We start from the raw sequence: 16,062 nt of genomic DNA on the forward strand, positions 1-16,062 counted from the left end.
ATTTTAAAAACAGCATATTGGCCGGGCGCGGTGGCTCAAGCCTGTAATCCCAGCAGTTTGGAAGGCCGAGACGGGTGGATCACGAGGTCAGGAGATCGAGACCATCCTGAGCTACACGGTGAAACCCCGTCTCTACTAAAAAAAATACAAAAAACTAGCCGGGCGAGATGGCGGGCGCCTGTAGTCCCAGCTACTCGGGAGGCTGAGGCAGGAGAATGGCGTAAACCCGGGAGGCGGAGCTTGCAGTGAGCCGAGATCGCGCCACTGCACTCCAGCCTGGGCGACAGAGCTAGACTCCGTCTCCAAAAAAAAAACAAAAAAAACAAACAAAAAAAAAAAAAACAGCATATAAAAATATGTGATGTGCAGTTAATGCAGTGCTTAGAGGAAAGTTTCTATCTTTAAACGCATGTATTAGAAAAAATGGTTAAAAATTAATGAGCCTATGTCTGCCCACTTACACAGAAATGTTTATGCAGCATTATTCATAATAGTCTAAAAGTAGAAATAACCCAAAAGTAGAAATAACCCAAATGTCTGATGAATGGATAAACAAAATACAGTATATCCATGTAATAAAATGTTATTCAGCTATTAAAAGAATGACAGACTGATCATGGTAAAACATGGACAAGCCTTTAACTATAAATTAAAAAGTATGTGCCTCAAGAATGTTATATAAATGATATCAAACAGTATGTAACTTTTTCAAGTTGGCATTTTTATTCAGCATAATTTCCTGGAAATTCATCCAAGTTGCTTGTGTTGATCATTTGTTACTTTTTATTGCTGAGTAACATTCCATTGGTATGTATGTACCATTTCATTTGACCGTTTGCCCATTAAAGGGCATTTGGAATGCTTCCAGTATTTAGCTCTGATGAGTAAATCTGCTGTGAACATTCAGGTAAAGGTTCTTTGTTTTTTTTGTTTTTTTTTTTAATTATACTTTAAGTTCTAGGGTACATGTGCATAACGTGCAGGTTTGTTACATATGTATACTTGTGCCATGTTGGTGTGCTGCACCCATCAACTTGTCAGCACCCATCAACTCGTCATTTACATCAGGTATAACTCCCAATGCAATCCCTGCCCCCTCTCCCCTCCCCATGATAGGCCCTGGTGTGTGATGTTCCCCTTCTCGAGTCCAAGTGATCTCATTGTTCAGTTCCCACCTATGAGTGAGAACAGGTAAAGGTTTTTGTATAAACATCAACTTTCATTTCTCTGCAATAAATGCTCAAGAATGTATTAGCTGGGTTTTGTGGTAATTGCATGTCAGCTGTGTTAACAGACTACCAAAGTGATTTCCAGAACAGCTGTAGCATTTAACATCCCCATCAGAAATGTGTGAGTTACGCAGTCTGTCTGCGTTCTCACCAGCATTTGGTATTGCCACTGTTTATTTTTTAATTTTTTTTCTCCTCTGTCCTCAGAAGCTCAACAATTTTTTATTATAGCCACTTCTAAATATCCATGTAATGATATCTTGTAGTTTTATTTTGCATTTCCCTGATGGCTAATGATGCTGAACATCTTTTCACGTGCTTATCTGCCATCCTCTTCGGTGTAAGATCCCCTTTGATGAAATAGTTCTTCGTGTCTTTTGCTGATTCTCTAATTGGGTTGTTTGTCCATTTATTGTTGGGTTTTGAGAGTTCTTCATATATTCTAGATACTAGTCCTTTGTCAGGTGGGTGGTTTGCAAATATTTTCTCCTACTCTGTAGCTTTGTCTTCTCATCCTTTTAATGTGATCTTAGAGCATGGTTTTTCTTAGAGCAAGTGTTTTCCATTTCTATGAAGTTCACTTTATCAGTTTTTCTTTTTATGGATCATGCCTTTGGTGTCAACTCTAGAAACTCTTTGCCTAGTTCTTGAAGAATTTCTCCTTTTTTTTCTAAAAGTTTTTTTGTTTTTGTGTTTTGTTTTTGTGTTTTTGTGTGTGTGTGTGTGTGTGTGTGCTTTTCCATTTTACATTTCAGTCTGTGATCTGTTTTAATTTTTGGTACAAACTATGAGACTCAAGTCAAATACAGTTTTTGCCATTGGATTTAGTCCAATTGTTCCACACCATTTGTTGAAGTGGCTGTTTCTCCAACATTGAATTGCTTTTGCACCTTTCTTAAAACACAGCTGGCATGTCTGTATGGGTCTATTCCTGTGGTCTTTATTTTGTTCTGTTGGTCTATGTATCCATCCCTCCACCAATACTACACGGTTCTGAATACTGCAGCTATACGGCAAGTCTTAAAATTTTTTTTTTCGCTATTCTAAAATTTTTTTTTTCGCTTTGCCTTTCCATATGAATTTTTGAAGAATCTCTATAAATAATTTTTGCTGGGATTTTGATAGGAATTGAATTAAATGTGAATATCAGTTTGGGGAGAATTGATAAATTCACTATATTAAATTCATGAACACAATTTGGCTCTCCCTTTATTTAGATCTTTGAATTTTGTCATCAGGATTCTCTAGTTTCAGCATACAAATCCTGTATGTGTTTGGTCACATCTAAGTATTTCATTTTTTGAGTGATTGTAAATGGAATGTTAGCTTTTATTTTGGTGTCCGTGTACTCATTGCTAGTGAATTGATATTTTTGTGTTTATCTTGTATCTTACAACCTTGCTGAATTCACTTGTTAGCTGTAGGAATTTTTTTCCCTACATAGTCAGGCATGTCTTCTGCCCAGAGGTACAGGCTGTTTCTTCCTTTCTGATCTGTATATTTTTATTTCCTTTCCTTACCTTACATGCTGGCTAAAACTTCCAGCACCACTGGCTAGAGCTATGTTGAAGAAGAGTGATGAGAGTAGACATCACCTTTCCTTGTTGCTGATCTTAGGGGGAAGCATTAAGTTTTTAACCATTAAGTATAATGTTAATTATAGGTTTTTTGTAGGTGTTCTTTATCAAGTTGAGTAAGTTCTCTTCTATACCTGTTTCTCTGAGGGCTTCTTATCATGAAGGAGTGTTAAATTTTGTTAAATGCTTTTTTCTACTGATACGATTATGTACTTTTTCTTCTTTAACCTAGTATATTACATTGATTGATTTTTGAGTATTCAACCAGCCTTGCATCCCTGTAATAAACACTACTTGATCATGGTGAATAATTCTTTTAATGTATGATCTGTTTTCTAATATTGGGTTAGGGATTTGTGCATCCATATTCATGAGGAATATTGGTCTGTAATTTTTTATATTGGTAGCAGGGTAATACTATCTTCATAAAATAAATGGGGAAATGTTTCCTCCTCTTCAGTTTTCTGGAAGAGATTGTGTAGAATTGGTGTTAAACATCTGACAGAATTCTCCGTTTTGGGGGAATTTCAAGTTATTAATTCAATCTCCTTAATAGTGATAGGACTATTCAAATTACCTTATTTCATATTTGGTGAGTTTTGGTAGCTTGTGTTTCTCAAGGAAGTGATCCATTTCATCTAAGTTGTCAAATTTATGTGTGTATAATAATTTGTAGTATTCCTATATTATCCTTTTGCTGTCTGTAGGGTCTCTAGTGATATCCTATGTTTTATTCCTGATACTGGTAATTTGTTTATTCATTAATTTTTTTTTTCTTGGTCAGCCTTGTTAAAGGTCTGTCCATTTCACTGATTTTTTTAAGAACCAGCCTTTTGTTTCACTGATAATTGTCTATTTTCTATTTTTAATTCCATTGATTTCTACAGTTTTCTTTATTATTTTCTTCCTTCTGCTTATTTTTGGTTTACTTTACAGTTCTTTTTATAGGTTCTTGAAGTGGGGGCTTAGATTATTGAGACTTTTATAGATATAGATATATATACTCAAATATAGATATTTGAGACTTTTCCTAAATGTATGCATTTAGTGCTATAAATGTCTCTCAGAACTGCTTTAGCAGCATCTCACAAATTTTGCTATCTCATTTTTATTAACTACAGTGTATTTATTTTCCTTGGCATTCCCTCTTTGGCCCATGAATTATTTAGAAGTGAGTGACCATTGTAAAATTATATTTTTTAGTATGCATGAAATTTTTCATAATAAAATGTTCAGAAAATAAAAGCTTATAGGAAAGGACTTAACTGCTCCAACTATATTTGAATTTCCCTAAAGAAGTACTGATTGTCATTGAGAGATAATTGTCTTTAAATTTTAGAGAATTTTGGAGAATGAAGGGAATATTAGAAAACTAGATATGGGTAAGTGCAGTTTTGATTTTGAGGAGGAAGTTGGAAACTGAAAAATACTTATGGGTGGTTTGGACAGCTTTTGTAATCAAGAATCTAGAATGATTCATAGTTACCATAGATTTCAGATGAATAAACTCAGGTGTGCAAAAAAAGCTTCTGTAACAGCTCTTTTCAAAGCAGTTATGTGTTAAAAATGAGTAGAGAAACAAGATGGTAAATATACAATTTATTCATGAGTAGCAGAAAACAATCCAAAGGTAAACATATTCTTTATCCAGCTAGTTTTAAAGGAAAGGACAATGTATTATCATGAAAAGCCTTATAATTTTCTTAGTTTGTAATACTAAATTTAGCCAATACTAATTTAACCAAACTCTATCACTTTTCCCTTATAAATCTGGTGTAAGGAAATAGTTACTAAATTAACTTTTAGCTGTATTTAGGAAGAAGCAGAAAAGAAACTGAGAAAGCAAAAAGAGATGAAGCAAGATTTTGAAGAACAAATGGCCTTGAAGGAATTAGTACTACAGGCTGCAAAAGAGGAAGAGGAGAACTTTAGAAAAACTATGCTAGCTAAATTTGCTGAGGATGATCGAATAGAATTAATGAATGCTCAGAAACAAAGAATGAAGCAGCTGGAACACAGGAGGTCTGTGGAAAAACTTATTGAAGAGCGTCGCCAACAATTCCTTGCAGACAAAGTAAGAAAAAGTTGTGGGGTTTTTTTGGTCATTATCATTAAACAGCAATTAGCTCATGTATCATCCACTAAACATTTACTGAGAAGCTTTATATGCCAGACAGTGTTAGTATGTTTACTAATATATATATAAATTTTCTGACCATTTTTGCTTCTAGAAAATATTTATTGATGCTTTCTATGTGCTAAACACTGGTTGGTATTGAGAACATAAAAGGTAAATAAAACTAAGTCCATGTCACCTATGAATTTATGGTCTTGGTTAAGAAAAATATATAAAAAGTAATTATAAATATGTCACGTACACATGATAATAGGTTACAGAGCTATGGATGTTTTGGTATGGCAGAGAGAGAAACAGATCATGAACACCCTGCATGCTATTTTAAGAAGGTGGGCTTTTCTAAGGGAAGCCACTGAAGATTGGAAAGCTGTATATTAAGATCTGCACTTTGAAAGACAATTCAAGTGAGAGCATTGAAGGTACATAAGAGACGAGTAAGCTTGGAGACAGGCAGATCAGTAAGTAAGTTATTATAATAATCCCAGTGACAAGTGGTGAAACCCATGCAAATGGAGAGAGGATCCACCCAAGAGATATTAAGGATATGGAATTGATGGGGCTTGGTGACCAGTGAGATCTAGAGAGGTGAGAGAAGACTTAAGGATACTACTAATAAATAATACTATCATTCCATCTTTTAAATTATTTTTTATTATTTTTATTTTAAGTTCCAGGATGCATGTGCAGAACATGCGGGTTTGTTACACAGGTATATACGTGCCATGGTGGTTTGCTGCACCTATCAACCTGTCATCTAGGTTTTAAGCTTTGCATGCATTAGGTATTTGTCCTAATGCTCTCCCTTCCCCTTATCCTCCCCTACCCCCCGACAGGCCCTTGTGTGTGATGTTCCTCTCCCTGTGTCCATGTATTACTACCATCTTTAATGGGTGACTGGGTGATATCCTAAGGAAAGAGTATAGAGGAAAAGAAATAGATTTTGAGGGGGCAAATAATTCTATTTTGTCCACCCAAAATGATTTGGGTGGCTCAGGGGAAGATTACTAGTTGGAAATGTAGATTTAAGTGTTGGAGATGGAATTACGTTTTTGGCTTTGGACACATTGATTTATGTCTCATCCGTAAAACTAAATACTTACATTCTCTCACTAGATTTTTGTGGTTTAAGAACCAAATGGATAATATGTAGGTGTTTTGAAAATTGGTAGGAAGAGAAGAATTTACTTTTAAAAGGAAGACTCAGTGAGACTTACATGACTTCTTCTAAAACTATACAACGTAGGAGTCAAAATAATGCAAATGTTTCAAATATGAGAAATTCATGGGAATACAAGTGCTGTTATATTTCAGATTGGAGCTCATCTGTTCTCAGAAGCTAAGCAGAATCAGGCCTGGTTAGTACTTTGGATAGGAGAAAGCTTTTGGAAAAGTTAGCAAGACAACTAACTAGAAATCAGACTAAAACTAAATGGAAATCAGATAAAGTCACCTAATGCATAGACACTTATACAAATAATTTATGTCTTAATTTTTAAAGACTTATAAATGTTCCCAATATGAAGCTGTCGGCTTAGTTTTGTCAGTTCGATTGGGCAGCATTTTTGCTCTGCCCCCAAGGCAAGGACAGATCTTCAAGATGAAACTCATTAACACCATTATACAATCCTGTAAGGTCTAACTGTGTTTTCTGGATTTCAGAGATATTCCTAAATAGGTATCTATAATTCTTTCTACCTCTACAAAAATCATACGTTCAGACAAAATCTGAAACTTCCCAGGAGGTAGTTTCCTACCACCAAAGCTATTCAGAATTTGTCCTAAATGGATACGTTGATTTCATAACTACCTAAACTATTTAATTTACTGTAAATTTTTCTTTTTAGGATAAACATTGAATGTGGCCTACCAGATCCTTCTTAGGAAATACTGCATTAGCCCAAATTAGACTCTACCATTGGACAAAAATCTATCAAGTTTGCTTTCCCCTGTAACATTACAGAACTTTCCTGTATCTCCTCTTTATAAGGAATGGGTGAATTAAGATAGAATTAGGTTTGAATGCAAGTACAGTCTCAAATTAACAGTGGCTTAGTAGATTACTGTTCTGTCACGTAGTTCAAGTCATCTTTTCTATATGGCCCAGAATTTTGATGTGATTACGAGTATTCAAGAGCTCTTTCCTAAGAAATACTAGTGGAATTCTCGCTTCATATCTTTTAAAATATATATATATATAAAATATATATTTTTAAAATATATATATAAAATATATATTTTTAAAATATATATGTATTTTAAATATATATTTCATATCCTTTAGATATTTCTGATCTTCTTTATTCACTTTTTGTTTTACACTGAAAACTCTTCAGCATCTGGCATGTGGTAAGCATTCAGTAAACATTTACTGTATTAGGCAGTCACTCCTTTGAGTATTTTTTCCCTTGGTAATGAAGACACTTTCCTGAAAATATTTGTTTGCCTCCTTGTAATTTTAAAGGAATAATGATAGTAAAAAATACATAGATACATGTACAGACATAAAATATATATTATCTAGAATTTTGAACTTAGTGTCATAAATAGTTCATCAGTTTTATCTAATTCATTGCATGAGTAGTGTTATTTGAAAACTTCGTATAAGATTAATGTACTTTGTGATAACAAAATTTGATCTGCATTTCCAGCAACATGAACTAGAAGAGTGGCAGTTGCAGCAAAAGCGGCAAGGATTTATTAATGCAATTATTGAAGAAGAAAGGCTAAAACTTCTCAAAGAGCATGCTACAAACTTACTAGGCTATCTCCCTAAAGTAAGTGAGATTTATCTCAAGTTGTAATCTTCATGACCTTTAATAATGAAAAAAACATGGTATTTGGATTTTAGAGTGCCTAGGTTTTGCTCACTTCTTGCTCGGTTATGAAGCAGCGATGGGATCCTGTCCAGGCACTGAACCTCTCTGGGCCCATTTCAGTATATCTACAATGATTGGTCTTGGCACATTATTAGAGGTATGAGCTTGATTTACTGAATTTGTACTTTATTTATCACCCAGGCTGAAGTGCAGTGGCAGAAGGTCAGCTTACTGCAACCTCCGCCTCCCAGGTTCAGGTGATTCTCCTGTTTCAGCCTCCTGAGTAGCTGGGATTACAGGCATTTGCCACCACATCCAGCTAATTTTTGTATTTTTAGTAAAGACAGGGTTTTGCCATGTTGGCCAGGCTGGTCTTGAACTGTTGGCCTGAGGTGATCCATCTGCCTTGGCCTCCCAAAGTGCTGGGATTACAGGCGTGGGCCACCACACATGGCATGAGTTTGTATTTTAGAGGTTCTTTTCTCCCCTTTTAGTGTATGAACTCTAAAGCTACCCTACAACAACTGTAGTACTTATATGCCAAAGCTGAGAATGTGTATGAACACATCGTCATTGGTAACAACATAGGAACATGCTTGAACTGAGTTTGAGACAGATCTGCTCTATAGTAGGAAGTTGTAACTAGTTAAACTTGATTTTTAAAATTCCAGAAGATAGTGAATTTTAACGTATACCTGAGACACACTGTGACTTCAAATAAAATAGTAACTGGCTGGACATGGTGATGCATGCCTATAATCCCAGCACTTGGGGAGGCTGAGGCAGGAGTATCACTTGAGCCCAGGAGTTCAAGACCAGCCTGGGCAACATAGGGAGATCCCATTACTACATAAAATAAAAAGTTAACTGGATGTGGTGATGCACGCCTGTAGTCCCAGCTACTCTGGAGGCTGAGGTTGGAGGATTGCTTGAGCCTGGAAAGTTGAAGCTGCAGTGACCCATGATCTTGCCACTGCACTCCAGCCTGGGCAACAGAGTGAGACCCTGTCTTAAAAAAGTAGTAACAGTTTCATAGGACACATAAACATCTAGACTCATATAAATAAGATCATCATCTTTCAGCTATAGAAATGCCATTTCGTATTTTATTCAGTAGAATCAAGTGCGTATTTTACATTCAGTCTGGTGCTAAGGAAGGAAAAATATATAAAATATATAGGTAATTATTGCCTGGCCACAGGACTTTTGATAGTCTAATTGGTTACATAGGATTAAGGAATGCAAAATGATGTATTAATGATAAAATCCATATGTAATTAATAAATTTCATAAAATAAATTATAAATTGTAGGAATGTCTTTGGGATGTGATATTTTTGTAGAGGAAATAATTGTGGAGGCAGCAGGAGGGATTAATAAACTTGATATCCAAAAATGATCTTTATACTTTAGATCCTAATGGCGCCAAATGACCTCAGTTATCCTTAAAATTCTTTAGATTGCAAGATAAGTAAATACTTAATTTTGTTTTAAAGAGCCCTTTGCAGTATACTGTAGGGGAAAAGAAAAATAGAACAGTGAAGAATTCCAGAGGGTTTACTTAAATGGCTTAGCTCCAAACCTGGATTCTTTTCTGCAAGATTGATTGATTGATGATTAGACATAGAACTGACGCATGAAGAACCAATCCCACGCATGAATCTATCGAAGCTCACCCTTATATCATATTATAGAGCTATTTAAAGAAAAGGGTAGGGTACACTATAGATGAAGTGTCTTCCTATCTAGGTAATCCAAGCAGTAGAACTTGTAGAAGAGCTCAGATTCGTATGACAAGCTCCTACACTAGAGCTGATAAATCAGAAAATTGGGTCAGTCTAGGAATAATCACGATATATGTAAAAGTCTTATTTTTTTGAAAAGTGTTGATTTTTTTTTTAAAGTTTCATTAATCTATTGAATAGATTTCATTACCTTGGTGATAACTTTACTAATCTCATGTCTTTGTCAGTCTTAAAAGCATTTAGTGAAATATTCTGGTATTCAAAAGTAACCCACAAAATATTTTTCTTGTAGGGAGTATTTAAAAAAGAGGATGATATTGATCTGCTTGGTGAAGAGTTTAGGAAAGTATATCAGCAAAGGAGTGAAATGTGTGAAGAGAAATGATATCATCAAAATTGGGTAAACCCTAGATTTTTTGTATGTTACCACTAGATGTCAGCATAACTTTTGTTTTACAGTTCGGTGGCAGTAGGAATCCATTGTCTGTTTGGATTTTGTAAGTCATCACTGAATTTATAACTTGTAAACAATTATCAGATAAAAATTAATTTTAATCAAACTGTTATTTTTTGTGCTGATAATTTGAAAATCCGATTTCTACCACACTACAGAGCATTGTTTGCATCCCCATCCTCAAGACAGTATATTTACCTTGACTAATACAGAACTCTATCCAAAAGTGAACTAACTGCCTTCTCTCTGTGTTTAGAAACTTTACTGACTCGATTTAGCCAGGGAAATAAATATTTGGAATTTTCTTTTAAAGCATCTTTTTCAGTCTACTTTAAGGGAGGAGAACTGAAAATGAAAAGAGTCAAGAATTTTATTATCTAATGTGCTTAATTGTCACGTTCAGTAAGAACTTAACAAACTCAAAAATAGCTAATAAGTCATAAGATAGCAGAATCAAAATTTAAATAGTTGCTTTATTTTACAAAATATTTTTTTCTAATAACTACATATCAGAGTAATGCATCCGTTTTATATCTCCCAAATCTAAAAAGGGAATTCTTTGAAATTATTTTGATTTCATAATCAAATATATTACTTATGAAGAGTAAAAATAATTCAAACCATTACAATAAGTAAAATGGGTATCCACCACATACTGTCATAGAGACTAACTGAAGTAGATCACTTATGAATTTCCCCATTCAAGTGTTTTCATAAATTCCTCCTCAGTGAAAGACAGCATCTTGGCAGCTTCAATATGCATCTGTTAAAAAAAAATCAGTATTATCTGATTTAGTATTAAGAGTAGGCCACCAAACAACAGGAAGTTTGTAAAAATGTGTGGATAATATATTGTCAGAATGTAAGTTCTGTTGTAGGAATGTATACTGTTAATTCCAATAAGCATGATATTTGAAATGGTAGTAAGTACATTCAAGGACCAACCTATAGAATATTTTTGTCTAACAGTAGTATTGAACCAACTTACTTTTAAGATAGATAATAATTCTATAATATTGTAATACCTGACCTTTGCAAAGAAGGAAAGTGTCAGAACTATGAATTTTTAGATAAAGCAGCAATAGTGGTTTGGAAGCAATGTTCACTCTAAGGTTTGAAGAGGCAAACAGTCCCCTAAGATAATAGTCATTCTTTAATGTGGTACTTTCTGTAGTTGAGACGTACCTATACTGTATTTGCCAGTCCCATTTTCTACACTAATTTACTTATGTGAAAATATCCACTTGCTTAGATGACACATACATAAATCTCACTATACATGTTAGATTTCATATGATTTCATATGAGTAATGCATTTTATATGAAATTCATTGCCTAAAGATGTCAAAAATTAAACATACCTAAAGTGAAAAATGCTGAATTGTTTAGTAAGAAAGGTACAAATAATATGATGATTTAACTTTAATGACAGACTCACCTTTTGCCTTTTTAAAACATCAATTAATTTTAACTGTTTCTTGAACCCTATCATTAATTCTCCTTTTTGTTTTTCTAGCTTCTTGTTTTCTGATTTTAACACTTCGATTTTTTTGTGTTCTTCATTTGCTATGTCCTACAAAAGGAAAAAAAAGTGCCATATATTCTTTTTTAATATACAGCTTTTCAATGGAAAGAATTATAGACTATCATCACAACAGTAATAAAAAGTACTTTTTAAAACTGAAATATACATTTTTTTGTAGATAAAAATTGCTTTCCATTACTGAATTACTGGAATTGGATAGCTTTTAGTCATGCTCAGGTACTTCCCATTTTTAAAAAAGTTTTAAAACTAACTCAGTTCTAATTCCAGTAACAGCAAAGTAGCTTGTATTGAACCAACATAAACTCTGGATTTGTGAATTTTAAAAAATATATTTGAAAAACATTTAAAAAATATATTTGAAGGCACAGATGAATAATCAATAGTAAGTAGAAACTGGAAGTGGTATGATCCTTGAAAGAGCAGAAATACTGGTTGAGATCCACCTTCAACTAGCTTCTCCTGAAAGCGCTTTCCAGTTCGTGGGTTCACAGAGATGAGAACTCAAGCAAAAAGTAGTAGTCTTATTGGACTGAGGAGTCAGAGAGCAGGGCTGCCAAGGTGGTACAAATTTTTAAGTAGGAAATGCTAGAAAAAAGAGAGCCCTCAAAACATGCATACGTATTTCCCTCAAATGCTTGGCAGACATCTAAATACCATTTACAGGGTGAGACATCTAGGTACCTGTGAAAGGAAATGGCTGTAGTCTTTAGCTAAGCAGAGAATTTACCCACTTCCCGTGACAAGGGGGAGACCAAGTTTGTAACCTTTTTAAAAATTGACTGGATAAGGTCTTTAGCAATTTGAGCAAAGCAGGAAAAGGGTCAGTAGAAATCATTAAGTATAGGAAGATCTATACTTGAAATGTTAAAGGAAGAAATTCATACAAAAGGAAAATGATACCAGAAGGAAATCTGAATCTCTGTACACACACATAAAAAAGATGGAGAAAAAAATAGAAATAGTAATGTGAAATCTATCTATAGATATATGTGTGTGTGTGTGTAACGCCTCTTTAAAAGATACAGTGTTGTCAGCAAAATGGTGGATTAGGAAGCTCCAGGCCTTTGCTCCCCCATTAAAAGACTGAATATATGATACACAGACCAAAGCAGCTTTGGGAGAGCTCTAGAAACCAGTCAGTCAGCAGAAGCAACCAAGAGAATGCCTAACTAAGAAAAGGCCATATTCAAAATAGTAGGAAATGTCGTGGTGTTTTTCTCACCCTTTCCCCACATACTCCCTCGCACAGCACAGTCAGGAAGAAGCCACCCAATTCCCAGTTCCCTCCCTTGGAATGGAAGGAAAAGAGTAGACTTGCTTGCAACATTCTGGTTTTTCTGGGGCCTGCCTGAGGGACTGGTATCTGTCTTGCCTGACTTAGTACTGATGGGAACAGCTGCGTCATTTGGATATCAGATTGGAAGCTGCAGAAACAGGTGATTGGTACCACTGAATGTGAGAGGTGCAGTGAGTCCACAGAACTGCAGGAACCTGGTGGCAAAAAATTATAGGCGGAGGAATACAATACAGCATCTAAATCTGTGAGAAGTAGTGAGACTTTCAGGTAATTAGGACATTTAAAAGAAGCCATGTGTATGGAAAACTGGAATTAAAACACACAGGCCCAGGAAAGACACATCCCCAGAAAAGGTTTGAGAGAACCTCAAGACTTTACTCCATGCTGATTAGTGAAGGTCTTTGCTTGCACGCAGCCAGTCTGCAAGACCGAGAGAACTGTTTTTTCAAACATCCATTTTTCAACGTTAAGATCACAAGACATCCAAAGAAACAGGGAAACATGGACCATATTAAAGGAACAAAATTAATATCCAGAAATTTATCCTAAAGAAACAAAGGCTTCTCACTTATTAGACAAGGACTTTAAAATAACTGCCATAAATATGCTCCATGAGCTGAAGGAGAATATTGACAACTAAATGAAATCAGGATACCTAATATTAATAAAATGAGACTATTAACAAAAATTACAAAAAAGAACAAAACAAATTCTAAAGCTGCAAATTGAAAAATTCACTTGAACGGTTCCAGCAGAACAGGTCTTACTCCTGCTGAACAGGTATAAGAAAGAATGAGCGAGCTTTCAGACAGGTCATTTGAAATGAGCAGGTCAGAGAAGCCAAAAGTAAAAGAATGAATAAGAAAAGTGAACAGCAGCTAAGGGACACCATCAAGTGGGCCAATATGTATATTAGTGTAATCTTAGGGGAGAGAGAAAAGGAGACAAATTACTTATTTGAAGAAGTAATAGCTGAAAAATTGCCAAATTTAAGGAAAAATAGATATACAAATACAAAAAGCTCCATGAACTCCAAGTAGGATAAACCCAAAGAGACCCACAGCAAGATACATTTTAATCAGTCGAGTGTCAAAGAGAAAATCTTGATAGCAACAAGACAAAATGGCTCATCACATGCAAGGGAGCATCTGTAAGATTATCAACAGATTTTTCAGCAGAAACTTTGCAGGCCAGAAGTCAGTAGGATGATATATTTAAAGTGCTGAAAGAAAAAACACCTAGAAGAATACTATATCCAGCAAAGTATCCTTCAAAAATGAAAAAGAAAGACATTCCTAGATAAAAGCTGAGGAAATTCATTACCACTATATCTTCCCTACAAAATCCTAAAGAAAATCCTTCAAGTTGAATCAGAAGGATACTAGACAATAACACAAAGCTATATGCAAATATGAAATTCTCCAGTAAATGTAAATATTTGGACAAATATAAAGCCCTGTATTATTTTAATTTTGGTTGACATCTCACTTTTCATTCTTTCATAGAATTTAAAAGATAAAAGCATAAAAAATACTATAAATCTTTGTTAATGGGTACATAACCTAAAGATCTAATTTGTGACACCAGTAACACAAGGTAGGAGAGGGGCTGAAAAGGAGTAGAGTCTTTATATACGATTGAAGTTGCATCATTACACAAAATGAACTAAACACTAAGGAAGGCAATAAGGGAAGAAATGAGAGGCTTAAAGTCCTCAAGACATACAGAAAACTGTGAACAAATAGCAACAGGCCTCCCAATAACTTTAAATGTAAATGGACAAAACTCCCTAACCAAAATAAATTGAAGAATGGATTTTTAAAAACTAAAATCCAACTTTATGCTGTCTACATGCAACTAACTTTAGATCCAGAGAGATGCACAGATTGAAGGTAAAAGGATAGAAAAAGATACAATCTGAAATTTTGTAACCAAAAGAAAACAGAAGTGACTACAGTAATATCTGACAAAATAGACTTTAAGTCAAAACTGTTAAAACATACCAAGAAGGACATTATATAAGAACATATGAGCCAAACAAAAGGGCCAGTTCAGCAAGAAGATAGATACAATTATATATGTACCAAACATTAAAGTGCCCAAATATATGAAGCCAAGCATTGACAGACTTGGAGAAAAGACCACTCTACAATACAAGTAGACATCAATACCCCACTTCCCATAATCGATAGAACCACTGGATAGAAGACCAATAAAGAAATAAGGGACTTGAACAACATTATAGACCAATTAGATTTAAGAGACATAAAAAACAGTTCTCTAACACAAAGGCATAAGAAGGATATAATGGACTCTAGGGACTTATGGGTGAAGGGTGAGAGGGATAAAAGATTAATTGGGTTCAGTATACACTGCTCGGGTGATGGGTGTACCAAAATCTCAGAAATCACCGCTAAAGAACTTATCTGTGTAAGCAACACCACCTGTTCCCCCAAAACGACTGAAATAATAAAGAAAAAATAGAATCATATGCCACAACAGACAAATATGGAGAGACAGGAAATAGATTAGTGGTTGCCTAGGGCTAGAATGTGGTGCAGGGTGTTGGGGGAATATAGAGTGGCTGTGAATGGGTACAGAGGTTCTTTTTGGGGTGATAAAATTGCAAAATTGATTGTGGTGATGGTTGTACAACTTTGTGACTACAAAAAACAACTTATTGCCGGGCGTGGTGGCTCACGCCTGTAATCCCAGCACTTTGGGAGGCCGAGGCGGGCGGATCACGAGGTCAGGAGATCGAGACCATCCTGGCTAACACAGTGAAACCCCGTCTCTACTAAAAATGCAAAAAATTAGCCTGGCGCAGCGGCGGGCGCCTGTAGTCCCAGCTACTCAGGAGGCTGAGGCAGGAGAATGGCGTGAACCCGGGAAGTGGAGCTTCCAGTGAGCCAAGATTGCACCATTGCACTCCAACCTGGGTGACTGAGTGAGACTCCGTCTCAAAAAAAAAAAAAAAAAAACAACTTATTTGTATATTTTAAGTGGGCTGTATGGTATACGAATTATATTTCAACAAAGATGTTAATGAAAATCAATGAGGAGAATAACAGTTTTCTCAAGTGCATATGGAACATTCCCCACATTTTATAAGACTGAAATCATACAAAGTATATTTTCCAATCACAGTTGATTCAAACTAGAAATCAACAGCGGACGGAAAACTGGAAAATCCACAAATATGTGGGGATTGAACAAAATACTCAAACTACCAAGGGCTCAAAGAAGAAATCACAATGGAAAT

The 16,062-nt window shown here is 35.1% G+C and overlaps 2 protein-coding genes across 3 annotated transcripts in view; one reads left to right on the forward strand and one right to left on the reverse strand.

Annotated features, from left to right (window-relative positions):
* Positions 1-10,188, forward strand: part of MNS1 (meiosis-specific nuclear structural 1) — a 40,040-nt gene extending 29,852 nt beyond the window's left edge. Inside the window, exons 8-10 of the mRNA XM_011940534.1 lie at positions 4,623-4,880; positions 7,592-7,717; positions 9,796-10,188. Coding sequence (XP_011795924.1) covers positions 4,623-4,880; positions 7,592-7,717; positions 9,796-9,888 — 477 coding nt within the window. The 3' untranslated portion in view covers positions 9,889-10,188. The remainder of the gene's footprint in view (positions 1-4,622; positions 4,881-7,591; positions 7,718-9,795) is intronic.
* The window catches only part of TEX9 (testis expressed 9), a 95,148-nt gene that overhangs the window by 4,818 nt on the left and 74,268 nt on the right, over positions 1-16,062 (reverse strand). For both annotated transcript variants that reach the window (XM_011940533.1, XM_011940532.1), the window contains exons 11-12: positions 11,396-11,530; positions 10,614-10,720 (exon numbers count right to left, since the gene is read on the reverse strand). In XM_011940533.1, the coding sequence (XP_011795923.1) occupies positions 10,643-10,720; positions 11,396-11,530 (213 nt within the window). In that variant the 3' untranslated portion in view covers positions 10,614-10,642. The remainder of the gene's footprint in view (positions 1-10,613; positions 10,721-11,395; positions 11,531-16,062) is intronic.

Source organism: Colobus angolensis, unplaced genomic scaffold (assembly GCF_000951035.1).
Source record: "Colobus angolensis palliatus isolate OR3802 unplaced genomic scaffold, Cang.pa_1.0 Scaffold19, whole genome shotgun sequence".
NCBI lineage: Eukaryota > Metazoa > Chordata > Mammalia > Primates > Cercopithecidae > Colobus > Colobus angolensis.